Source organism: Leptonychotes weddellii, chromosome 4 (genome assembly GCF_054177405.1).
Source record: "Leptonychotes weddellii isolate Sample4059 chromosome 4, ASM5417740v2, whole genome shotgun sequence".
NCBI lineage: Eukaryota > Metazoa > Chordata > Mammalia > Carnivora > Phocidae > Leptonychotes > Leptonychotes weddellii.
In genome coordinates this window covers 90,702,290-90,728,745 of record NC_138372.1, presented here as the reverse complement: position 1 = coordinate 90,728,745, position 26,456 = coordinate 90,702,290, and the positions used below count along the sequence as shown (strand labels likewise).

The 26,456-nt window shown below is 36.0% G+C and overlaps 1 protein-coding gene across 4 annotated transcripts in view; it reads right to left on the bottom strand.

The window, feature by feature from the left end:
• Positions 1–26,456, bottom strand: part of LOC102735455 (mannosyl-oligosaccharide 1,2-alpha-mannosidase IB) — an 85,843-nt gene that overhangs the window by 39,505 nt on the left and 19,882 nt on the right. For 2 of the 4 annotated variants that reach the window (XM_081815766.1, XM_081815767.1), the window contains exons 3-6: positions 20,029–20,144; positions 17,192–17,411; positions 11,865–11,959; positions 8,168–8,283 (exon numbers count right to left, since the gene is read on the bottom strand). In XM_081815766.1, coding sequence (XP_081671892.1) covers positions 8,168–8,283; positions 11,865–11,959; positions 17,192–17,411; positions 20,029–20,144 — 547 coding nt within the window. Of the gene's footprint in view, positions 1–8,167; positions 8,284–11,786; positions 11,960–17,191; positions 17,412–20,028; positions 20,145–26,456 lie in introns of all 4 variants that reach the window. The other 2 variants (XM_081815764.1, XM_081815765.1) reach the window with 1 other exon arrangement.

Here is a 26,456-nt window from a genome sequence, read left to right as displayed (position 1 = left end):
GCCTGCCGGGTGTAATTCTAAATGCTTCGCTATATTCATCTCCACAACAACTCTTTCAAGTAACACTGTTATTAACTCCCTTATTACATATGATAAAACTGAGGCAGAAAATTCAGTAACTTGTCCAAAGTCACACAGCTACTAAGGGAAAGAGTTGGGATAAAACAGGTAAATACGTACTGGTTGAGAATACATGGTTAGATGTCTGTATCATATGATTAATTGGATATATAGAGAAAGACATTTATTAAATCTGTGAGTGACACAAAGCTAGAATAGCTAAAACATTAGATGAAAAACTCCAAGAGTTCAAAATTTCAACAAATGAGAATATGTTAAACCTGACAAAATAAAGTTTAATAAGGATAAAGATAAAATGAAGTAAATTTCAGAAAAATCATTCCAAATATGAGAGAAAATAATTATCTTAGTTCATCCCCCCCCCAAAAAAAAGACCTACAGAAAAATTTCAAGCTATATTGACAGGGTTAGCAGAAAATAGAAAACAGTATTATTTTGCACTGATGCAAGTATAATGACCACAGAAGGGACAGGTAACCCGCCCTGGTTTAACCACACCTTAAATACAGTGTTCAGTCTAGAAAACCATGCACTCAGTTCCAGAGAAGGCAAGCAGACCGCTGTCATAGAAAGAATAGTACCCAAACTTACAGTGTTTAGCCTGACAAATACAAGTATTTTCAGTGAACATTTATGCAGAAGACTGTATATTTCCAAAGGGCAAACATGGATCACTGAATGGAACTCACAGTGAAGCAGATTTTAACTGAAAATAAGAAAGATCTTTCCAATAAAAAAAGCTTTTGAACAGTGGCATGGGTTGGCCTTTTGAGGCAGCGAGCTAGCTGCCCATCAACTGACAAGATTAAGAAAAGACTTTAAGACAAAATACTCTGTGTGTTCTAAAGAGACTTTTAGCATTGGGAATGCGTGTAGGAAGAAGAAATGGATTGTGGTGGTTTTGTTGGACTGAATGACCTCTAAATTTTCTTGCAGCTCAAAAAACTTTCCTCTTGATTCTAGGCACAAAAACAGCAACTAAATGTGATGCAGGAAAATATGGTTGCAGTTTAATTTATTTAAAAGATTGTTTTTCTGATTACAAAAGTAAAAACAATGTTTATGATGTTGAAATACACATGAAGATGTTTATCTACACATTTTATTTATACATACGTATATGTGCACATAATAGCCTATTTAATATTCTATTATGAAGAGTCCATAACTGCTATGGCTCCATAATATCCACTGTGGATGTGCCATAATTTACTTAACTGTCCAACTATTATTGAACATGCAGTAACTATTTTTATAATAGTAATAAACACCCCTGTACATAAAATTTTTTCCAGAGCTTTGATTAAGATCCTTGACATATTCTTATATAGTTTTCCAGAATTTTGCTATTATATTCAAAGTTTGAATTTTAAGAGACAGGAAGGGGGAAAAAAGTACACAAGCAAGATTCACAGACAAACAAAACATAGTTTCTGCTATAGAGATTTTGCCAGTGAAAGCATACAAACTGTGGTGGTAAACTTGGTCTTTATGGTGTTTCTCTTTCAATAACAAACTTATTAAGAGGACTATGATTCCAACTAACCTGTGATTTCTCATAGCCATTTAATGTCTAATATATACGAACTCAGAAAAACAGATAGAAATGTATCTTCAACACGTACACTTTTCTCAATTTATCAGACCTTCAAATAAAGACGCAACAGAACCGAGCTGAGATTCGGTGAGAGCTGAATTAGACCTAGGTTAATGGATGTAGATACTGAGGTACAGATAGGTCTCTTGGAATTCTTGTAGCATAAGGGGCTTTCTATCAACTCCTATTACACTAAAAACCAATGAAAGGACAATTCTTGGAGAAAACAAATCCATTCTAAAAGAGCATATTTCTCTTTCTTGCAACCAGACAAATGTGGCACAGTGATACTATTTACCTATTTTTGCAAAACAATCCAGACTCCAGACAAAAGGCTTCAAGTTAAGCAATTCCCCCTTAGCTGAAAGCTATTCAGGCTTTTCTTTTCTTACATAATTCCTCCCCTCACCTAAAAAGCAGACTGCCTTGTATTTATTACTAATAATACACCAAAATCTTCAATTGTCTAAATCTCCTTTTAAAATACTCAGGTAGAAACATCCTATAAATTTAATCTTGAGAAAATCTCTCCGGAGCCTTCTGTCACATTCAATCTAGACTGATAACCCTCTTGATCTTCCTTTCACTTGTTCCCTACATCTCATGTCTTCTGTTTTGGTTTATACTCAGTTTTGATAGCATATATCCTCCAAGGCATTAACTAATTAGAAAGTAGACTTTTGAGACCTTGCATGGCTAGAAACTTGAAATTCTAAGTTGGAATTAATTTTCTCTCATAATTTTGAATGAACCGCTCCACTGCTTCTAGCTTTCACTGTTGTTTTTGAAGAATCTGAAGCCATCCTGATGTCAGATCATTATTCCAAGACTTTTATTCCCTCTCTCTTTGGAGGCTGTTCAATCTTTCCTTTACCCCAAGGAGTCTGAATACAGCATTGTGCCTTGGTATGGGTGTTTTCATCCACTGTGCTAGAATCCTGATGGCTGCTTTCAATCTGGAAACTCATGTCCTTCACTTCTGGGATATTTTCTTGAATTACCTTGTTGTATTCATATTTTGTTTTTTAAATAAACTTTAAAAACTCTAAGTGTACATACATATCTAGTTTGATAAATATTTCTAAGTCAGTACGCCCATTAATATTTAAAAGCGAGGCCCCTAACAGCTGATTAGAAACTGTAGGCATGTTGGCATTTACTGGTGGCTGCACCACTGGGGGGCGGGGGAGGATGTGGTGACCATTTTGCTGAGGGAACCTCACTGTAGCAGTATCTCTAGTTTTTCTTTTTGTAGACTAATCCATTTCCTAGAAGGGAACCCTCCAACCTCCTGTCTGTTTTCAGCTGTGCCTGGCATCCCTAAGTCCACAGCCTCCATCATTTGACCTCTTCAGACAAAAAAATCTCTAGTTTCATTCATGGTAGAGATGAGGCAGGGGTGAACTTGGGCTCTAGCTACTCCTTATATAAACTTATATAAAAATTCCACAGTGTTCAATCCTACCACGCACCCTGCAGTCTTGGGTCTTTCCAAGGTTCTGAAGCACTCACCAGTTTGTTTTCAATTAACTCCTCCTGCTGTAGATACTTTAGCTTTCTGTTTTCCATCTTCTAAAAATCTGCTGACATCTCTTGTCCGCTGCTGATTTCTTTCCATCTTTTTGGTCCTAGTTCTTTACACCTTCTTAGCCCTCTATAATCATTTTAATGGCTTTCAAGAGAGAGTGGAGGATAAATGCAGGTGTTCACTCTGCCAGGCTAACCTGGAACACCTTTGTTACATGTAGGCATCTTCAAAGGATCAGATACATGCTTTCTTTTCTCTTCATCCTTAAAAATCTTCCTGAATTTGTATTTTGAGCTCCAGATCTATATTTTCAAATGCCTCTTGGGAACATATGTCAAAAGTAACTCATTATCTTTTCTGAAAATCTATTTCTTCTTGCAACTTGGTGTCGTAATCCTTACAGTTACCCACACTGAAAACTTTAATGTTATATCTTACCGTTCCTTCTTTCCGAATCTCTCTATATCTAATAAGATACTAGCATCCGTCAGTTACACTAAAGAGTGCTTGTATCTCATCCTTAATAATTTACTGTCTGCCTCCCCAAATACGAATTCATCCTACTCTACTCATCGTGCCTTCAAGTCTGGTTTAAATGCCACCACTTCCATGAATTCTTCCTTTATGCTTTCTAGGTTAAGCAAACTCTCCTCCAGAAGACTTGCTCACTTTATTAACATTTCTCTTATGCACTTACTATATTTAACATTTTCTACAAATCTGCATGTGTTTTATTTCCTCTGTTAGAATGTAAGAGTTTTAATCTATCTCTGACCTTACTGATTACATAGTTTTTATTGTGCTATCAGTATATATGCTATAGGAATAAACAAATTGGCAACTACTCAGGGAAACAAAGAAACAGAGGGCACAGCATCTTATCTTCTGGAGAAAAATGTCTAGCTATAGCTATAGTCCGTCTACAGTACAGCATCCCAACAATATGTAAAAGGTTAAATGACCCTCAAGTAGGTCAAGAACACAGGCTTTTATATTTAACTTCGCCACTGCCAACCTAATCAGCTGCCATCTCTGGTAGCTAAAACTTATGGATTATTGCCCCTTAATGAATTAACAATAAATGTGAACCACTTGATAGAATATGCAATCTTCAGTTAACAGTTACTCAGCTTCTGACAAAAGCCTTAATTGGTATTTGAGAAAAATCTATGAAATCATACTAATCTTCATTCTGCTATAGAGTTTTAAGCTCTGTCTTAATAGTAAGAAAAATATAAACCTACATTAGTCTTCAGAGAAATGTCTTGATTCAAATGCATTCTATATTATGCCATCAGTTTTTAAAGAATAAGTCATATTAAGAGTCTGACATCTTCTATAACATCACTGTTTGAAGATAATTGCCATTATGTACTAGGTTGAACCGTGTAAAATTGGCAGTATTCAACTCTTTCTGACTTATAAAAAGGGCATTTTTATGTGCTTCATCTAATAGTTCAGTCTTTAATAATGAGCTATCAAATTAAGTCATCTGATAATTTAGTGGTAAGAAAAAATTTTGTCTCATTTGTTAAGGTAACATGTTCTCCCAACTCACAAAGATGAGAATGACACTGAACAAAATGCTTCCTTTTTGCTTTAGCTACAAGGAAGCTCAGTGCTGAATGCAGTACTCAACTGTGATAATTTCCTTAGCCTAGATTTTGTTATAATTACCTGTATGATTGTTCTTACTTGATTTTTTCACTTTTATTGATCCAAATGTATATGTGTTTTTCTGAAAGTTGAATATTATAGTTTTATATATATATAGTAGTTATTTATACATACATATATATATAATATATATATATATATATATATATGTATAACTGGTTACCTAGAATGCTGTGTTCAGAAGGATTCTTCCCGAACTCAGCAGTGAAAAGTACCAAGGTCAACTAGTGATCTGGTGATATTCCATGTATGTACTGGAAAGGGAAAGGCAGCATGGCACATGTTTGCAGCCCTATACCATGTACTAAAAGTACTCAAGGTCTATATTGATGAGGAATTTGAGAATTAATTATGAAAGCCAATTTGTAAGAGATGAGATCTGAACTGAATTTAGAAATAAGAGAGGGGAATTGATAAAAATGGTAAAGGCATTCCTGCCAGAGCCAATGAAATATGAAGTAGACAATGAAATGCAAATATATATATATTGGACTACAGATTAGCTTGATTTAAGAATAGAATCTATAGCAAAAGAAATGAGAAATGAAGCTAGAGATGAACTTTTTGAGCTGTAGCTTTCTGAGCAGGAGAGTGACGTGAAGAAAATGGTATAGGAATATTGAAAATAAAGTAATTTCTTTTTAACACTAGAAGAAGCCTCCAAATTAGCATTTTACCACTACTACAGTAACAGTTCATTGAGCAAGATCCTAATAACACTGGGTGAAAGACTGCTGGAAAAAGGATATTCACCCAGTCAGGGTGTTATTACTCCACAGATCACTTATCACTTACAAAAACAAAAAAGACTCTTTACATGACCTTGTAATCAAATCTAACCTTACGATCAAACTTAAGAGTCACCAGTAATGGGCTAACCTATTATTATGTGCCTCTTTAGAGGATGCAATGAGGACACATCATCTATACGATATTCATGCCCAAAACGTTTAACCTAAGTCCGATCATGAAGAAACTGCCTTCAGCTCAGGTCATGATCCCAGGGTCCTGGGATCGAGCCCCACATTGGGCTCCCTGCTCAACGGGAAGCCTGCTTCTCCCTCTCCCACTCCCCCTGCTTGTGTTCCCTCTCTCGCTGTCTCTCTCTGTCAAATAAATAAAATCTTTAAAAAAAAAAAAAAGAAAAGAAAAGAAACAAATCACAAATATCTAAACTGAGGGACATTCTCCAGAGCAACTAGCATGAATATTTATGTCAGTGTCATAAAAGACAGAGGCAAAACAGGAACACTATGCTCTAGGTTAAAGAAAACTAGAGACACAACAACCAAATGCAACAAATGATCCTTTGTTGGATCCGAGACTGGAGTTAAAAATAAATAGTTGTGGGGCGCTTGGGTGGCTCAGTCGTTAAGCGTCTGCCTTCGGCTCAGGTCATGATCCCAGGGTCCTGGGATTGAGCCCCGCATCGGGCTCCCTGCTCAGCCGGGAGCCTGCTTCTCCCTCTCCCACTCCCTCTGCCTGCTTGTGCCCCTCTCTCCCTGTGTCTCTCTCTGTCAAATAAATAAATAAAATCTTTAAAAAATAAATAAATATATAAATAAATAAATAGTTGTGAGTACATTATTAGAACAACGGAGACATCTGAAAGTGGATTATGTATTAAACAACAGTACTGTAGGCTCGTTAAGTTTCACAAATGTACTAAAAATGCACTGTGATCATGTAGGATTATTCCCCTTCCTCCCAAACTCTTGTGTTAAGTATCAGAATGCTGCTAACTCTCAAATTAGAGTGCAAACAAATAATTTTTAAAAATAAGTAAAACCATGTATATGTGTACATGTACACAGACATATACACACAGGGGTAGAGGAGTGTGGCAAAAGTTAGCAATAGGTAAATCTAGATGAAGGATACACAAACATTCACTGTGCTATCCTTACAATTTTCCTGGTCTAAAAAAGGCAAGAGAGATCCTACATAATTTAGGTCAAATTCCACAGTTTATGGATATGAAAACAGAAGGCAGAGAAAATTTATTTTGACAGGCTCATCCAGCTAGGGTGTAGCAAGTATATAACTCAAGCTGCTGTGGTTTTACCTTTTCGCCCAGTGCTCTGTCTCACACGGTCTCAGCCTCATCACACAGGGTGAATCCCACAAGGGATAAGGGGTGACCCGAGGCCGGGGGCTGACTACCAAGCAGATGTTCTAAACCATCAGTGGCAATAAGGGCCTGGTTTAGGGTCGGTCACAGATATGAAAGGAGGGGGCAAAATAAAGAAACAGTGTAACAGGAATCATAAAGACTTAGTGATATATTAGAGAAAAAAGAAATAACTTTATAATGTAGAAGCTGAAAAGATGGGAAAAGAAGAGTACTAGGGATAATATAAAAGAAAAACTGGAATAAGATGGCCATTTAGGATAAGAAACTTAGTTTGAGATATGTACCTTTCAATTTTAATGTCCCAAAATGTCAGCTACAAGTATACTAGAATATAGACCGTGGGAGGCTAGGGATTTTTGTCCTTTTTCTCTACGGATATATCCATAAGTAACCTCAACAATGCCTGGAAATAAACATTTTTTTGAGCAAATGAAATGACAGTTTATGAAGCATTCAGGTAGGTAGACAGGAAATGTATGAAATTTAAGAGAGGGTATATCAAAAGATACTTACTTTGTAGGTCCTTAGGGAAGTGGACACATTTCAGGTCTCCACCTTCTTCCAGGTCAGTTTAGAGAGCTCTGCCTGGAGTTCTGAGTAAGCTCAAATAATAGCTGTCTTTTTTTTCCCACTCTTCCTTTTATGTGTATCTTTATAGGAAACCTCACAGGGAGGATGCATGACTATGATCATATACCCTCTAGTACCTTCAAAACTCCATGATTATTCTGAACTGATTTCATTAGCCAAAGCAAGAAGTTCAGGGGTGGTCCCAGGACCCGCATCACCAGTATCAGCTGGGAGTTTGTCAGAAATGCAAATTCTTAGGTTTCGCCCTAGACCTACTGAATCAGAAACTCTGCAGGTATGGCCCAGTGATGTATGTTTTCAGGAGTCTTCCAGGGGATTCTAATGCACACCACAGAGCCAAAGACAAAATGAAGGTACTAAACTCTTATTTGACAAAATATCTACCTCATAGTTAAAGTCATTCTTCTTGAGATGCAGCTAAAAACTTAAGAACCAATTACATAAAAAGATACTTGTAATAAAATCTGGTGTAACATACCACATAGTCATAATTCATCATGTAGTGATCATACAGCAAAACCAGCCTACAATAAAAAAATTTTTAAAGGCACCTACTTACTTTAACGTTTCAGCAAGAAAGAAGCTCTGTTGTACATCATCATGTGTAGGAGTAGAAGAATACACATCCTTCACCCCAGAAAATCCACCACTGACTCGGCAATACTTTTCAATAGCCTATGAAAGAGATCAGACAAAAGAATCAGTTCCACAGAATTTCAAGTTTCGAAGGACAAATTAAGAAACCATGGTCAAAAGTTCACAAAGATCTATAAGAGAATTTGACAGGTTAAGAATAAGATTTATTATCAAATGGAAATATTCTCACACTGGAAAAATTAACTGAGGTATCCTGTTTCCTGTGGAAATTTTCCCTCTCCAAAATTCTTTAATCTTTTTTTTTTTTTTTTTTTAAGATTTTATTTATTTATTTGACAGAGAGAGAGACACAGCGAGAGAGGGAACACAAGCAGGGGGAGTGGGAGAGGGAGAAGCAGGCTTCCCGCTGAGCAGGGAGCCTGATGCGGGGCTCGATCCCCGGACCCTGGGATCATGACCTGAGCCGAAGGCAGACGCTTAACGACTGAGCCACCCAGGCGCCCCAACTCTTTAATCTTTTAAAAACATCTTACATTTTCCCACTTAGGAAAGTCAAGTTTGGGCTATTCACATGGAATTAGAGACCTATCTAGCACAATAAAGCCTTATTAATTTTGACAAATCGGGGAGGCCAGTCTGAATTAAATTTTAAAGGCAATTTTTTTCACTTCTAAGGATAAACAATACAAAACATGCTTAAAAAAGTACTACCTAGGAGCTCTCCATAGTAATAGCAATGAGGTAATATTCACTGCAAACATACTGTATAATAGACATTAAGTTACAAGTTAGGTATTACAGGTGGTACCAACTGGCAGGAAGTACCCACCCACGTACCTACTACAATAAATACAATATTATACTCTGGTTTCTCTTCAGATCACATAAATCTTTCGCCTTTTACAATAATTACAATATTAAGAGCTAACCATTATGAAGTTTTTGCTATATGCTAAAGGCTCTTCTAAAGGCTTCACATGTATTAACATTTAAATCTCTAATAACCCATGAGCTTGTTTTTTTTTTTTTTATAGATTTTATTTATTTATTTGAGAGAGAGAGAATGAGAGACAGATAGCAAGAGAGGGAAGAGGGTCAGAGGGAGAAGCAGACCCCCCACTGAGCAGGGAGCCTGATGTGGGACTCGATCCCGGGACTCCAGGATCATGACCTGAGCTGAAGGCAGTCGCTTAACCAACTGAGCCACCCAGGCGCCCCCCATGAGCTTGTCTTAATAGGCTCTACTTCAGATTGGAAAACTAAGGCAAAGAGTAATAATTTGCTCCACATTATTATTAACGACTGTGCTCTACTGCCCAGCGTGGGAGATAAATTCTTAATTTAGATCTCTTCATGTATCTCTGAACATCTCTAAATAAAACACACTGAATCAAAAGGCACCCATTCAAAACCCAAATATCCTGCTTATGCAGGTGTATCACTTCAAAAATAGCCATTCATGAGAAGTTGATCACATGTGGTTCTTTTCTTTCTCTACTCTACCTAACCCTGAGATACTGTCAAATGAAGGTACAGTTATTTAATCATTACTGCCATGGCTCTTGTTCCTAATCTTGCCACCTTTCTTATTCTTCTGACCTTCCTCCTTTCTAATGAAAAGCTAATTAACACTGGAAGTTTTTATTTAATCAAGCTATTCATTTTTATATAGTTCCATTTTTACTATAGCTGGGTTTTAAAAGTCTTCTTACCAAAGAGTTTGGTATTTTTCTCTATCTAAATGTTTTTTTTTTAAAGATTTGAGAGAGAGAGGACAGAGGGTGTGTGCACGTGTGAGGGGAGGGGCAGAGAGAGAGGGAGAGAGAATCTTTAAGCAGACTCCCCACTGAGCATGGAGCCCAACAAAGGGCTCAATCCCAGGCCCCTGAGATCATGACCTGAGCTGAAATCAAGAGTCGGCCGTTCAACCAACTGAGATACCCAGGGCCCCTGTCTCTATATCTAAATATTTTAAACATATTTTAAATTCAAAGTTTTTAAATGCCATGTTCCGTGCAATGATCATGTGTCTCTACCACCAGAAAACTATCAGAGCAGTTTAAGGATACTGCAAAAGTAGCAGGGAGGCATGACTAATCTTTAAGCCATTTAGAGTCATTTCTTGAAGGCAAGTTTTCGTGCAAATATACTCAAGTTTGGAAGTCTGAAGATGTGAATGGAAGAGCTAAAGCTACAGAAGGCATACAAGATACCTGTCTTCCCTTCACCTTCTTCCCACCCAACAGCGAGGCCTGTGATGGACAAGAAAGCAACTTCTATTTAAGATGGAAATCCTCCTCTTTTGTCTCCACCCCTGCCTTTCCTCATCACAGCATACTTCTGAAACTTGAATTTAAAGTGTAATTATTTCAGTTCATGTTCTTTATACTCCGGTTGCCACTGTGAAACCTTCTTTTTACATAAATTGGTTTACATTCTGCCCTAAAACATATCTTGCATGTTCTTACCTAAGAAATTTACTAACACTAGAATAGAAAAATAAATAAATAAATAAATAAAAAAAAAAAGAAATTTACTAACACTATTTATCTCACCTAGAATGTCATCATTCTAACTAGGCTGCAAGCTTAAGTTAAACAATTGAAATATGAATATTCATCATAATTACTGCTATTTATCATAATTAGTATATCTCAAAGAATAAAATACTCCCTCACTCCCGGGAATATGCTATACTTTCATGAGAAGACTAATATTTTTCTTCCTCCCTAGGTACTGATAACCTTGGGTTCTCTGAGAGGCTATTTTAAGAATAAACCACTTGCCTTCTTTACTTACTAACCAGTAAAAATGTCTCATAAAAAGATAAGTAAATAAACAGTCTTTCAATCTAGAAAAATTTTAACAATTCATTGATTCTTCTTATGATGGTCCACTGAGAAATTACTTGGAACACAAGCTGAAGTGAATAGTGGGTAATCTACCCAGGCTGTGAGTCTGGGCAGTTTTAGGATTTGCTTTTTCTAGAGGTTAAGCCTTAATCGGCAAGTAAAGAAACTGTATAATCATACTGAAACCCATAATGCCTTTTAAATGACTTTTTATTATTCAAAAAGAATAATGAGTGAACACCAGTAGGAAAAGAGTTTTAATCAAGAACTAAACTGGATTCTAAGGTTTACTGCTACTGCTAAAGTAACTTAAATTAAGGGGCGCCTGGGTGGCTCAGTTGGTTGAGCATCTGACTTCAGCTCAGGTCATGATCTCAGGGTCCTGGGATCGAGCCCCGCAACAGGGACAGGCTCTGTGCTCAGTGGGGGAGTCTATGTAAAATTATCCCTCTCCCTCTGCCCCTCCCTCCCCTGCTCGTGCTCTCTCTCTCTTTTTAATAACCTCTTTCTAATCACACCAAGCACCCTAACTCTGGTCAAATCTAAATAAAATCTTAAAAAAAAGAAAGAAACTTGAAACTTAAATTGAGTCACAGAGTTTTTCCACCAGATAAATGAAAGTAGCACTACAATTACGGAACATGAGGTAACACGGATGAGGACATATGGCACTACAGGAAGGCTTGATTTAACGCTCTTGCACATAAAATGAAATCCTGGCTCATTTACCAGTGCTGCTTCCCAGCCCCACTGCCTGTATCTTGGATCGTGAGTGAATCGCCACAGGTACCAATAGGTTTCAATTACTTCTGGACGGAGGATGTAATACTTTTCAGCCTGCCGGACTGCCACGGCCTCTACTGCGCCATCAAACTTGAACGATTCAGGACCCAGCTTTAATGCTGCAACGTGACAAAAGAAACAAACGAGCACAATGAACCATTTGTGTTTGTTCGCCAGAGCTGCTTCTTCCCCTGAAAGAATGGGGTATAAGGTAAAGCTATGTTCATTTTATTTTTATTGTTGCTGTCTTGCAAAATCAGTGACTTCAAAAGATCTGCATTTGGTTTTCTTATACTAGCCCTATAAATATTCCTATTATTCTGACATGAAATGTGTCTCATACATGATGTACATCAACATACTGCTAAATCCAACTACACTGACAAGAGTCTAGTAATCCTCTGGCAACAAATGCAAAGCTAGACATAAGCACATTACATATTCTGTTCTGTTCCAAAATAAAATGAGACAGTAACTGTACTGTGTAGAATTTTTTTTTTTTTTTTAAGTCAGGACAATTTTAAAGTCCTTTTAACATAACACACATATGTAAGGAAACATTTTAGAGCTCGGATCTTGAATTAGATTTAGGTGTAGATTATATACTTTTCTTTTCAAGCACCCTATAATATATAAAAAGCAATATATTTTCAAACTTAAACCAGTTTTAAAGATAAACTCTTTTCTCCTATAGCCTCTGTATATATAGCAAGGAAGAGATTCAAACTGTCAATCACCAAGAATTTCATCAGTATTCCCCATTTATCAGTTTGAATAAAATAGGGCCATTACACATATATTTCAACACTACATACTATTTTTTGAATGACATTATTTCCATTCAAGGCTAGAATACAGCTCTACATCAAAGTCTTTTTAATAACCTCTTTCTAATCACACCGAGCACCCTAACTCTGGTCAGTATAAAGTCATCTTCCACTGGGATGATGGACTCACACACAATTACCACTCTCAGCTGCCATTTTACTTTCCTTTTATGGGTAGTTTCAAGGTCTCTTACCTCTTTCAAAAAATGCTAGACATTTTTATATTTTCTCAGAAAAGAAAAGGTAAAACAAGAACTATAATGCCGGTAGACCACAAACAGAATCATGCCATAGTTGCTGGAACGACATGGGTTGCTGTGGCCAAATTTCAGCACTACAAGGGAGACACTGTAAAGCTCTAACTAATCCCATACAAATGTGAAAATCAGGTCTTTCTCACCAACCATCACCCCCAAGAAAAAACACAAAACCAAAAACATTGTACCAATGGTAAATAGTTCTACTGAAAGCAAAACATGTGAGCAGAAGAGTTGACTGATAAGTCTTAGAGAACTAAAGCAGAACTCAAGCAGGAGATTTTCAACCTGAGGGTCATGAACTCTGTGATAGGCTCTGGAAGAACAGTGTTCTGTCAAGAAGCCTCTGAAATTGTATGCATAACTTTGTGTGCACACAGAGCTTTTACCAGCTCCTCAATGGGATTGGAGGTTAGGATTAACCAACAACTCATCAATATTTTTTGTTAGAGAACTTCTATCCAGTTTATTGATAAGGTCAGTATATGATCAAATATGATTTGGCATTTAGTAAATGCTTTTAAAATGATGATAAAAGTCAAACATCATTAAGAACTGAGATGATGGCAATCCAATAAAAACGTAGAGGAAGTAATTTTATCTAAATTTCTTATGTTTTTCCTTTCTCAAAGAATGAGTGCTAAGAGGTGATCATATGGAGTTTTCAAATGTTAATCTTAAGGCTAACTTTAAATTAGACAATAATTTCTGTAATGATATTATCGCCTGAGTTGGAAGTAGAAATTGGCTGCATGGAACTAGTATTTTAAACTTCTCACTACAAAGTGTATCTCTCTTATTGGCCATTCATAACTTCACAAATAAAACATACCAGAAAGAGAATATATCTGCTTTGTGAGGAGTTGGTAAATAAAAATGTACAAGCCTAAATTATATACCAGTTACATCCATTAGGCTGGTCAAAATCACTGGTTTCATGTTTCTGAGGGCATTATTTCTTAGGTGTTCCTTTGTTTAAGAATCGTAAAAAATAATTTTCTAACAATCTATCTTGCACTTAATTTCTATTTTCTATCTTAAATTTCCCATTTACATTTGGTACTTCATTTCTAAAAGGAAACTAAGCCAGCAAGTAAAAATTGAGTTGAAACCATAAATAATTTAGTGCCTAGGTAAAAAGAACTCTAAGAGGATGCAAAAATCATATAATGTAAGCAAAGGTAAGAGACATGCACAAATAAAAAAAAATCAAAGTAAAATATCAAATGTGACAAAGGTCAATAGTAAGATGGTGAAAGATACATTTAAAGAAGGCATAGATTAGTTCGCAAGTCATAGGAGTCCTCCAGATAGGCAGAATCTGTAGAGATGGGAAAAATAAGCATCTCAGGTCAACAAAAGATAAAAAAAGCATGAGGAATATTCTGGGACAGGCGATCTGACCAAAGTTTCAGTAGGCTAACAGTAAGGGAAGAACTTAAACTATTTTCCTATTAACTTCCTTTTAAGGAAAAAAAGAGTTATGTCCAAAACTTCATGTCCAATGGATTTTTTGTCCACTGAATATGTTGTATGTATCTAAACATTAAAATTTCCCCCAAAATATAATAGCACATGGTCTAGGGAAGACCTTAGCCAACTTCAATAAGAAGTAAATTAAATTAAATAACTCATTATTTTATTCATATTCAGTAGGTTTTGTTTTAATCTAGAAACCCGGGGGGGGGGGGGAAGAACAGTACTATATTTTGAAAGTCTAAGATCCTCCTGGAGTCCCAGGATCGAGTCCCGCATCGGGCTCCTTGCTCAGGAGGGAGTCTGCTTCTCCCATTGACCCTCCCCCCTCTCATGTGCTCTCTCTCTATCTCATTCTCTCTCAAATAAATAAATAAAGTCTTTAAAAAAAAAAAAAAAGAAAGTCTAAGATCTTGTTTGGCACCAATTCTGCCTTATACCTCAAAATAAACTAAAACAATGTATCAACCTAGCTTCCCATGTAGATACAGTAAGGTCTACACTAAACTACTACTCAGTTTCATGAACAGATTCAGCCATGTTTCCTACAAACCTAGCTAAATTATTTAGCAGCGGACCACGTTCATCAATAAGGTGAAATATATGAGGATTACCAAATTTTGCATTAATGTTAATTCTAATTCCAATAACAAATGAAAATGAAATTCCAAAGTCCTTATCATATGAATTTAGGTGGAATAACTGCTAAAAAATGAATGGATATTTTTAAATAAGCCGGCCAAAAAATTATAGCACAGCTATACCAAAACACAGGAGATGTAATAACCAAGTGGGAAAGAAGCAACACTAGGACTGTACCTTTTAATTAAAGGATCTAAGTTGAGATTAAATATGTAAAAACAGTGAAAGACTTGAAAATACAGGACACAAATCAAATAGTAATCTTTGGGGCATACCATGGCAGAGTGTCCCAGACTCACTGACTTGCCATGTGAGACTGACCATCAGAACCAGCATGACTGCAACAACCATAGGCTGGATTGCTTAAAATTTCACTTATACTCATAACAACATACTGAGGAAGACAGGGTAGGTATTATTGTTCCAATTTTTTGCAGATGGAGCACCTGAGAATTAGGCAAGTTAAATGAGGAGTTGCCTAAGGTTCAGAGATAATAAATAGTGGAATGTGGGATTTTTGAATCCTAGGCACATTTCCTTTCTACAGTATCACAGTACTTCATATCAGCATCTGCAAGGTCTCTATGAAATGTGACAGTCAGGGAATCCTCTCGTAACTCTGGTATTCTATGAATTTCTCAAAGGTAGGGGATAGCTCTTATTCACACTTTCATCTGTAAGCATCCAGCATAAAGCTTGACACATCATAGGTGTTCATGTTTAATGGAGTGAATTAATTAATGATAACAACAGTATATCATATTTTTAATATGTCTGCTGTATGAAATCCTACTATTTTACGTCTATTATTTCATTTGTGGTCAAAATCTGCGTTAACAAGTCTTATTATCATGGGTCCTAGTACACACACTGAATATCCATTCTGGTCCTCAATGTTTTACTAATTTTAGCTGTATTTTAAATATATATTTGATACTCTATATAGTCAACATAATTTAGCTTCTATTTATAATTAGATCACCAACTTTATATGTACTATATACCAACACTAAACCACTCTAACATCTGCTTCAATGTCCTTTTGACTTAGTTGTATTTTGTCAAGAAATGGAATCCCTTAGTTACTGAGGGAACTGAAAGGTCAATTTCACCGTAAGTTCAATTCCTTATTATATAAAAATAACCTGACAGATTTATGAACTAAGATGAACTAGGATAAATTTTAAGCCACTCATATCTGTGTCATGGTACCTGATGGCAAAATAATCCTAAAATGTTAATTCAGTTATTTCATAAAAGCAACAATTCAACTTCTGAAATCACAAACAGAAATTCCTAGTTTTTCGTCTTTTGGGGAACTCTTTTTCCATTATTTCAGGTAGAAACACTTTTTTAAAACCAGAAAAAAATCTTGGAAGGTCTACTTCAGTATTTCTCAATCCTTTTTCAGGCTTTTTTAAAAAACCTGATTGCCTTCTCTCTCCAGGAAATTTTAATAAATATACACTGTTTATCTATGACTGCATATCTATCTAGTCTTTATATATTTAAAAAAAAAAAAAAAGATTTTTTTTTTTTCACTCCCAAGAACAATCTTTTTCACCATTGAGAACCAGCTCATTTTCCAGGTAAGGACACTGAAGCCCAGAAATATTACCTATTTGCCTAAAAAAACTCTTTTTAGTCTTAGGCACAATCTCAACCCAAAAATTATTGGTGAACTGACCAAAAGACTACTATATATTCAATATAACTATTATATTTTGGTCATTCTTATTTTCACAAGAAGATATGCAAGGCAAGTAACCTCAATCAGCCAATTTTGTGTTCTTTTAAAAAGTAACTGGTTTTACAGAAGCCATTGAAATGAATGGCTAAAATGGATTCTTACTATATTAAAATAAATAATGGCATCCCATACATCCGCAAATGCCCCGCCTCTCGTCATTAAAAAAATTTCTTCAAAATCTTTATTAATAAAATCAGTAGAATTCAGAATAATTTTAAAAAATGATGCAAGAACACATTTCCAGAATTAAAATTCAAGTTCTTAAGAAAATGATTTACTGTATTAGAGTAACCTATTTTAAAGTGAAAAATACCTATATATTTTCCTTCTAACTCCTGGATATATTTTTAACTTAGAGGTTATGTTAGATTAAGTAGTTAGTGTTACTAATACTCTTACCAGTTCTGTCATATGATTCATGACATGTACGTGCAATTTCTGCCCCTAGCTCTAAATAATGACCAGCTTTATCCATTCTGGAACCATCTGCTCCCAGTGCAAACATTCCCCCAGCAAAACAGGCCAAATGCCCCATCTTCTTTTCCAAGTGCCCGTTTTTCCATTCTCCAATAAAGGTGAGACCTCCTCGGGACTTCTTAATAAGATGTTTCTCTATAGCCTATAAGAAAGAGTAGATATTCAAAATTTTAGAAGCAAAGTGTTAGTGTTCAAACTTACTACATCTTTCTAGCGGTCATAAAACCTTGGTAATAAGATAGTCCAGAAATCAGTAACGTTCCCAAACTGGAAGAGTTAATTTATCGTAAGTTTTGGAGATCAAACAAGTCGCACAGAATCTTGAATGAATACCCCATCACTACTGTGACAAAGACAAGGTGGGAGAGGGAAGACTGACCTAAAGTAAAGACATACCTGTATTACAGGTTTTCTTCTTCTAGAGCTAAATGGAATTCATAGGAATCAGTCAATTGAGATCATGATGACAAGTTATAACCCAAAAGGCTCTACCAATTTATTTTCTATTTCACAAACTAAAACTGAAGAGGAAGAGTATCTAGGTTAATCAGAAAAATATGATTTTGGTAATTAGTTAAAATGGTTTCTCCTCTTCCATGTAACTATACCTCTTGTCAAAGTACTTTAAAAAAGCACCATTAGGTGAGACATCGTGTATGTTATAAAGCTTACAAAACTAGTTAGAAGAGGTGCTTGGGTGCTCAGTCATTAAGTGTCAGGTCATGGTCCCAGGGTCCTGGGATCGAGCCCCGCATCGGGCTCCCTGCTCCGCGGGAAGCCTGCTTCTCCCTCTCCCACTCCCCCTGCTTGTGTTCCCTCTCTCACTGTCTCTGTCAAATAAATAAATAAAATCTTTACCAAAAAAAGAAAAAAAAGAAAAGATTAGTTTTTCAAATGCAAGGACAATGTTTTTCATCTTTGTGGGCCTCATGGCATCTGGCATGTTTTCCACATATAAGGCATGCAACAGATGCCTACTCAAGAAACATTTATTGAATGCCTACAATGGACTAAGCACTATATGCCAAATATCAGTTTAACACTTGTGCATTCTGTAAATGACTGTAGGAATTAGTTCCCCCAAAAGTAAGGCTATAAAAAGGATAATAATAATAAGATCCTTGCTTTGGGACACCTGGGTGGCTCAGTCGTTAAGCGTCTGCCTTCGGCTCAGGTCATGATCCCAGGGTCCTGGGATCGAGCCCCGCATCGGGCTCCCTGCTCAGCGGGAAGCCTGCTTCTCCCTCTCCCACTCCCCCTGCTTATGTTCCCTCTCTCGCTGTGTCTCTCTCTGTCAAATAAATAAATAAAATCTTTAAAAAAAAATAAATAAATAAGATCCTTGCTTTAATTTAAAAATGCAATAACTATAACTCTGAATACTGATCATCAACTACAGTCAGAATGGTGTTGCTATATACAAAATCATACAAAATCAACAAAGCCTATTGTGTTTCTTTGACAATCCCAAACAACTCTGATGAAGAAAAATGGAGAGAAAACAAAACTTAAGAATATCAAGAACAGGAGAGGAGGGTGGGAGGATGGGCAAAATGGGCGAAGGGGAGTTGGATACAGGCTTCTAGTCATGGAACGAGTAAATCACAGGGATAAATGCAATATAGTCAATGGTACTGTAATAGCGTTATATTGTGACAGATGCTGGCTACACCTGTAGGGAGCAGAGTAGTAAAGACTTGTCGAATCACTATGTTGTACAATGCAACATCATGTGTCAGTTATACTTCAAGAAAAATAATAAAATTTAAAATATATATGTATCTAATTTTAAAAACGGATTTTTTAAAAAGACTTTATTTATTTTAGAGAGAGAGGTGGAGGGGAGGGGCAGAAGGAGCGGCAGAGAGAATCTTAAGCAAGCTCCACACCCAGTGCTGAGCCCAACAGGGGGCTTGATCTCACACCCCTGAGATCATGACCTGAGCCAAAATCAAGAGTCAAACGCTTAAATGACTGAGCCACCCAGGCGCCAATACAACTTTAAAATCCAATTAAAATCACTAAAGGGCTATGGGTTTGTACTGGATCAGAAAGCAAATAACTTAGTAAGTGGGTAACACACCTTTCTATTTCACAGTTGTTGCTTGGAAATATCACATGTAAGTGCTTCCAAGACTGAAACCTGTTCCAATTTTAAACTGTCACAACACTGTGGTAAGAGGTTATATAACTATGAAATGATACAGTAAAGTGGTTAAAAGCACAGCACCTGGAGCCAGACTGTTCAGTTCCAGCCTCCATCACTTACTAGCTATTACGAGCTTGAGCAAGTTACTTAACCTCTTTGTGCCATAAGGTTCTCAAATGTAAAATGGTAGTGAAGATGAGATGATTTCATATGTGTAAAAAGGGTTACAACAGCACCTGGTGTGTGGAAAATACTAGATAAGTGTTTTCCCCGTATTATTTATCCATAAGGCTCTCCATGTGTAGGTTCAATGTCAGCTGAAAGAAGAAATGTTTATGAAAATGTCTGTGAAGTCAGAAGTTTTCTAGTCTGTGTAGATAATAACTAAAAGTAATTAAAATAAATTTTCATACATAAATATATATTTATTCTTCAACAATTTCTTTAAAATGCCACAATAAAGGAAAACAATACAAGACTTTTAGATTAAAATACCAAAATTCTACAGTGAGGGCATAGAACCAAATGCATATAGGTGTTCACTGGTCACTATGAAACACACTGTATATTCATAGAATGTTAAACAGGTAAATGTTCTGACAAGAATTACCTCAATAGCATCATCATACATTTTTCTCGCCTCATGGTCTGTTTTATCTGACATCAACCATGCTTTTAGTAGGTATTCATAAAAACTGTCTCCCAGCCCGCCAACTGATGTATGGTCTGTAATGAAAGAAAAAGGAAAGGATGGAAGTGGAGGAAAGAGAAGACAGAAGACAATGAAATAATCTTTTTCAAGTATAATGACTTTACTGGTCAACAATTTAAAAATTATATTGACAGCCTTACTTGCAGCATACTTCAAATTTAGTCCAGTAAAAATATGCCCTCATTACTTCTCTCTACATGTGTACCCAACTTTCCAGAAACCCCTTTCTGCTGGATGGGGTATTTCACATATGTAGGAGTCTTTTTCTTCGGTCACATAGTTTGTACAGTGTCACACAACCAAACTTTTCCAGAAGTGAAAACAATTCATATATTAATGACTTTAAACTATACAAGCTGTAAGATTAAACATGAGATACACTTGAATCTGATGTTAACTAAAAAGAGCCCATTTTTCTCTAGGATGGTTAGTGGTGATTTCTGTGCCATAGACAGTAAAGTAAAATAAATCTAAAAGGCCTTTGTAGTAACACTTTGCATAATATAATAAGCTATTGAAGGAATACACTTGGTTGCTATTTATACAGCTTTTTCTTCATATGTTTGCCCTATGTGTATTCTTATTCTACCCCATCTATACTTCTAATCCTATCCAAGGCAACAGCATAACTCCCAAGGCAACCCTAGTCTTCTATCCCTTTCCGTAAGCCCCACTCTACATTTTTAAACTTTGCTTAAAAACTCACATCCTCCCCACACAAAAAAGAAAAACAGCACACTTCTATGACCTGTCAATCATTCATAGAGCACTAGCACTGGTTTCCTACTTTAGTGAGGAAAGGATGGACCGCTGGGTGGTTTATGGAACAACTGGCTATCTGGGGGGAAATGCATATTAATATTTGTATCTTTAGCTCACAAAAATAAATTTGTGGTGGATTAGTGATTTAAAAGTAAAACACAAAACTGTAAGTATTCCAGAAGAAAATATAAGAAGATGTCTGCTCTTCCTAAGCAGATGATCTTCTTAGGCAAAACACAGAATGAAGGAGTCACAAAGGAAAGACTTAAAGCATCATATGGTACAATCTACCGTAAATGAATTTGTAAGACCAGAAACTGAATAGGATATTTACAACATTTATAATAGAAATAAAGATTAATACCCTATACAAAGAACTCTGATAACTAAATAAGGAAAACTGCTTTAGAGCACACACAAGTAATTTAAAAAAAGAAACACAAATTGATAATTAACATAAGAAAGGAAGATCAACTCTATTAGTAACCAGAAAAAAGCAAATTAAAACAACGAGGTTCCATTTTTGTCTATTTAATTGGCAAACATTTTTAAAAACTGATAGCATCCAATGTACATAAAGTTATGGTTCATAGGTGGTGGGAATGGAGGGCAATTTTGTAGTAGCTATCAAAATCTAACTAGGTTTTCTACTTCTGGAATTATCCTGTAACAAATACACAAGTATAGATGTAGAAGAAAAAAGGTCATCAGTGCACTGTATCCATTAATAAAAACGTAAGATAACCTCAAACGTCTAGGGATGTAGCTACATAAATTACAGTATAAAGAGACTATAAGAGAACACACAATCATTAAAGAGGATCAGGTGAATCTGTAACCTGATACTGGAAGATATCGATTATATGCTGTTAAATAGGGGGAGGGTAAGTTTCAGAATAATATAGTTTGATACTACAAAAAATTTGTTTGTTTAAAGAATATTATTGTACAGAAAAGGTTTGTATATTGTATAGAAAAGATTTAAAAAGACAGCTGTGCACAGTGACTACCTCTACGGGAGTAGCCTATGTAACTTGTGTGATTAAATCATCTTCTGTTAATAGAAAGTAATAAATGGGGGAAAGTGCCACCATTCACTTTAAACAACATGTCTGCTACTACTTTAGTAATTTGCTTGTACCTTCAACAGGCTGCATCTCAAATGCTCTTATTTATCACTTTTTTTCCTTTAGTCATAAGTATACATTTCAATGAATTCTTACATATATATATACCCACAAGGTAAAAATATAGAGCATTTCCAGCATTCCAAGGTCTCCCTCATGTGGCCCTCACAATCAATACCCAACTTCCAAAGATAACCATTTTTTTGACCTCTACACTAAATGATTTGTCAAGTTCACATAAAATAGCCATTCATATAAAATGGCAATATATTTTCAAGAATGATTTGGTAGCTTACTGATCTCCTTTGTTTTCCATCTAAATATCTAGAAGAATATTGCCTTATGTAGGCTTCTCTGAGTCTCTAACACTTAAAGTGCTTGGGTATTAGAGAAGACAGAGGAACAAGATAGTTTTCTCTCAGACTGCACAAGAAGATCACAATTAAATTTCTAAAGTTCACATAAAATAACCATTTGTATAAAATGGCAATATACTTTCAATGATTTGGTAGCTTAATGATCTCCTTTGTTTTCCATCTAAATATCTAGAAGGATATATGCCTTATGTAGGCTTCTCTGAGTCTCTAACATTTAAAGTGCTTGGGTATTAGAGAAGACAGAGGAACAAAAGACAGTTTTCTCTCAGACTGCACAAGAAGATCACAGTTAAATTTCTAACAGCTTTCAATACTCGTCATACTTATATTTAAGAATTTTATAATGATGGTAACATATGATGATAGGTTTAAAGGATAAGTTACACTTAGATGCTAAATTCCAACAGATTTAAATATTTTATAGTTACTGGAAATCATAAAAGATAACACATATTTGTAAAATATTAAAACAATATGGAACTGAGTAGACAGAGAAAGTCCCTCATATTTAGGGACAGAGATTACATACAGGACAGAGAAATGTTGAGGGATGCATTTTGGGTACATTATTTGCTAATGAACCAGAAAACAGGAATTCACTCAAATTTATCCAATTCCTATTGTTTATGAACTCTGAATCTTTGTGGAATTACATCAGTTACCCTTTTGTAGTGTTCTTTTACTATATTCTAGGTTGCACCTTTCTCAGTTCTACTCACACTCTCTCAGCTACAGTGCATTAAGCAAATTTGTTTAAATAATCCTGTCCATTACAATCTCCCTTTTACCTCCAAACCTCTTTACCATCTTGAATTAATTGCTTTCTACATTTTTCTGTACTTGCATTTCACTGTGATCTCAAGGAGAATGGTTGGCCACAGTGGTGAAGTTACAGTTCAATCTTCCACCATGAAGCAGAAGTCCTAATAAAACTTTCTCAATTTGAGTTCTTTCTGGATAACTTTACAATTTGTTAATACTATATATGTATGACTTCTCATTCCCCTGTCTCCTAATCTGCTCTCATTGTTGTCCTATCATGAATAAAAATCAAAGCAGGTGGGAACTTAGGGCATCTTGGTTTACTCCAGTATTTCTGGATGGTGTAGGACTTGTAAGTTTGTAACCATTATGTAATTCAGGATGATTTTAGGTGGTACATAGAATAACTTTTTAAAAACTGTCAGAGTCATGGGGTGCTTGGGTGGCTCAGTTGGTTAAGTGTCCAACTCTTGCTTTCGACTCAGCCCATGATCTCAGGATTGTGAGACGGAGCCCTAGATCCAGCTCTGACTGTCTCTCTCCCACTCCCTCCCCACCCCCAAAAAAAGTCGTTGTCATAGTTACATAATGACTATTGTCAAGATGATCTTTTAACTTCATGCAAGATCCTGCCCCCTCCCTGGAGCACATACCAACAACAAAGGATGAAATCATTATTTAACAGGTATTTCACACTTGAAAACAAAATAAAAATTGTAGTAAATAAGAAATACAAAGAAACTCATAATGTTAAAAGCAGGAGTTTCTATTTCTTGAAAATAAAGACATCTAGAAGTTTACTTCCTCCAACATCATGGGATTCAAAGCACTCACTCATGGTGGGACTCTGGGTATGAAATAAGTTTCTAATATCCTTGGGAGAGCTGACATTCCAGTATAAAAAACACCAAGTTCTGAACTGATAAGCCAGTGGAGGCATTAATAATACTGCCAGGAATGGAGTAGTAAATAGTGAGAGTGGAAAGAAAAACACACATCATGGAGCTCTCTCAAACTGAGCTTGCAAATGAAAACTCCAATGCACATAAGGAAAACTCATCATAAAAGAATTCAACTATGCAAATAGGAGAATGTACTATACCATGAAAAAGTAAATAATGCAGCTACCTTCTAAAAACAAGTTTAATATTTTAAAAGTGTACGAAGAGAAAAAAACGTATAAAGCCAAAACTGATCAATTTGCACTGAAAAATGGGCATAGATTTTAATACAACTATTTGAAAATTGACAGATCAGAAAAAAAACATTAGACAATGAATCTGATAACAGTCTTGTTTAATATGCTGAGAAGTTTGAGTTGCCTTAAAGGAAAGCAGACTCTGCTAAACTACGAGCAATTTGACAAGAGACACTCATTAGCTTGTTTCTTTATATACCCTACAATGCTTTGCACAATTCTTACTTCTAGTTAAGAGTGCTCAATAAGCATTTATTAAATGAATGGCTATTTTCCCATTTTCAAGTATGAATAGCATTTCACAATTACAATAACTTATCTTTTAAGGTATTTTTTCTTTTTTGTGGGGGAGCCTGGGTGGCACAGTCAGTTAAGTGTCCAACTCTTGGTTTTGGTTCAGGTCATGATCTCAGGAGTCACGAGATTAAGCCACACGTCGGGCTCTCCGCTCAGCAGGGAGTCTGCCTGAGATTCTCTCTCCCTCTCCCCCTCTGCCCCTCACACTCACACACATATTCACTCTCTAAATAAATAAATAAATAAATCTTTCTTTTTTTTTTTTTTAAGGGGTATTTTTTCTTTTTTAAAATGAATTGGATAGGGGCGCCTGGGTGGCTCAGTTGGTTAAGCGACTGCCTTCAGCTCAGGTCATGATCCTGGAGTCCCAGGATTGAGTCCCGCATCGGGCTCCCTGCTCGGCAGGGAGTCTGCTTCTCCCTCTGACCCTCCTCCCTCTCATGCTGTCTCTCATTCTCTCTTTCTCAAATAAATAAATAAAATCTTTAAAAAAAAAAATGAATTGGATCACTTTTTTTAAAAAAATGATTCCACTTTCACAATCTCTCTCTCTTTTTCAGTTTAGGGAAACAAGTAATTATGGGATAAATAGTAATACCTAACATCTAATATTTACAAGTTCAACAAAAAAATGTTTATAGAATGAATGCATTAACTACCTTATTCATTCTTTCAAGTTTTAATAAAATTTACATGTATATATTTTTAAACTTTCCTAATTCCCCCAATACTAGGATGTCTATAATTGTAGTATATTCAATTGCTTACATGAAATATAATTTTAAAAACCTTACAAAACTTCATTCATCTGAATTATCAGAAATACACACAAAGTCTTGATATTAAGGTTTTCCTTAATATTTAATTTTCTTATAGCTCAGCTCCAGATACAATATTTCAACTATTCAGGGGACTGTAGTAAGAAAGCATTTTCTTTTTTTTTTTTTTTCCCAGAGAAGTGGAGCACATTACAGTTTGTTTCCCAGAGTCCAGAGTCTCTCATGTGCATCTACATGGATGGAACGGGAGGATATTATGCTAAGTGAAATAAGTCAAACAGAGAGAGACAATTACCATATGGTTTCACTCATATGTGGAACATAATGAACAGAGCAGAGCAGAGGACCACAGGGGGAGGGAGGGAAAACTGAATGGGAAGAAATCAGAGAGGGAGACAAACCAAGAATGTATTTTCTAAAAATAACCAAATACCTAATTCCATTCCTCTTTTCTCTTAAAAGAATTTGAATTCACTCCTGCTTCTTTCTCCTCACCTACTTGCTCCTTATTCCCCTACATTCTGGCTTTGGCCTACAGCAGACAGCCAAACCAAAATGGCACTCTATAAGCGAACAGTCATTTCTCAGTCCCAATACATCAAATAAACTGTACGTGCAAGAGAAGATGATTAGACCACACAAAGAGCATGTGGAGGGTGAGGCAGTAAGGGTGATACTGAACTGAGGGAGAGAACTGAAGGCCCAAATTAACCAAAGGGAAGAAGAAATGAAGAAACAGATTTTGGAGTTACTAAGAAGGTAAAAACAACAGGACAGGAATCTGGCCAAATTGTCAAGTTTCTGGCACAGACCAGACTATGTAAAGTACGGAGGAAATAAGGAATCACAATGAGGAATAAATTTTAAAGAAGAGATAATAAGCTCAATTTTGTACCTACTGAGTTTAAGATACCTACAAATAGGGGATGCCTGGGTGGCTCAGTCGTTAAGCGTCTGCCTTCGGCTCAGGTCATGCAGGGTCCTGGGATCAAGCCACACATCGGGCTCCCTGCTTCTCTCTCTC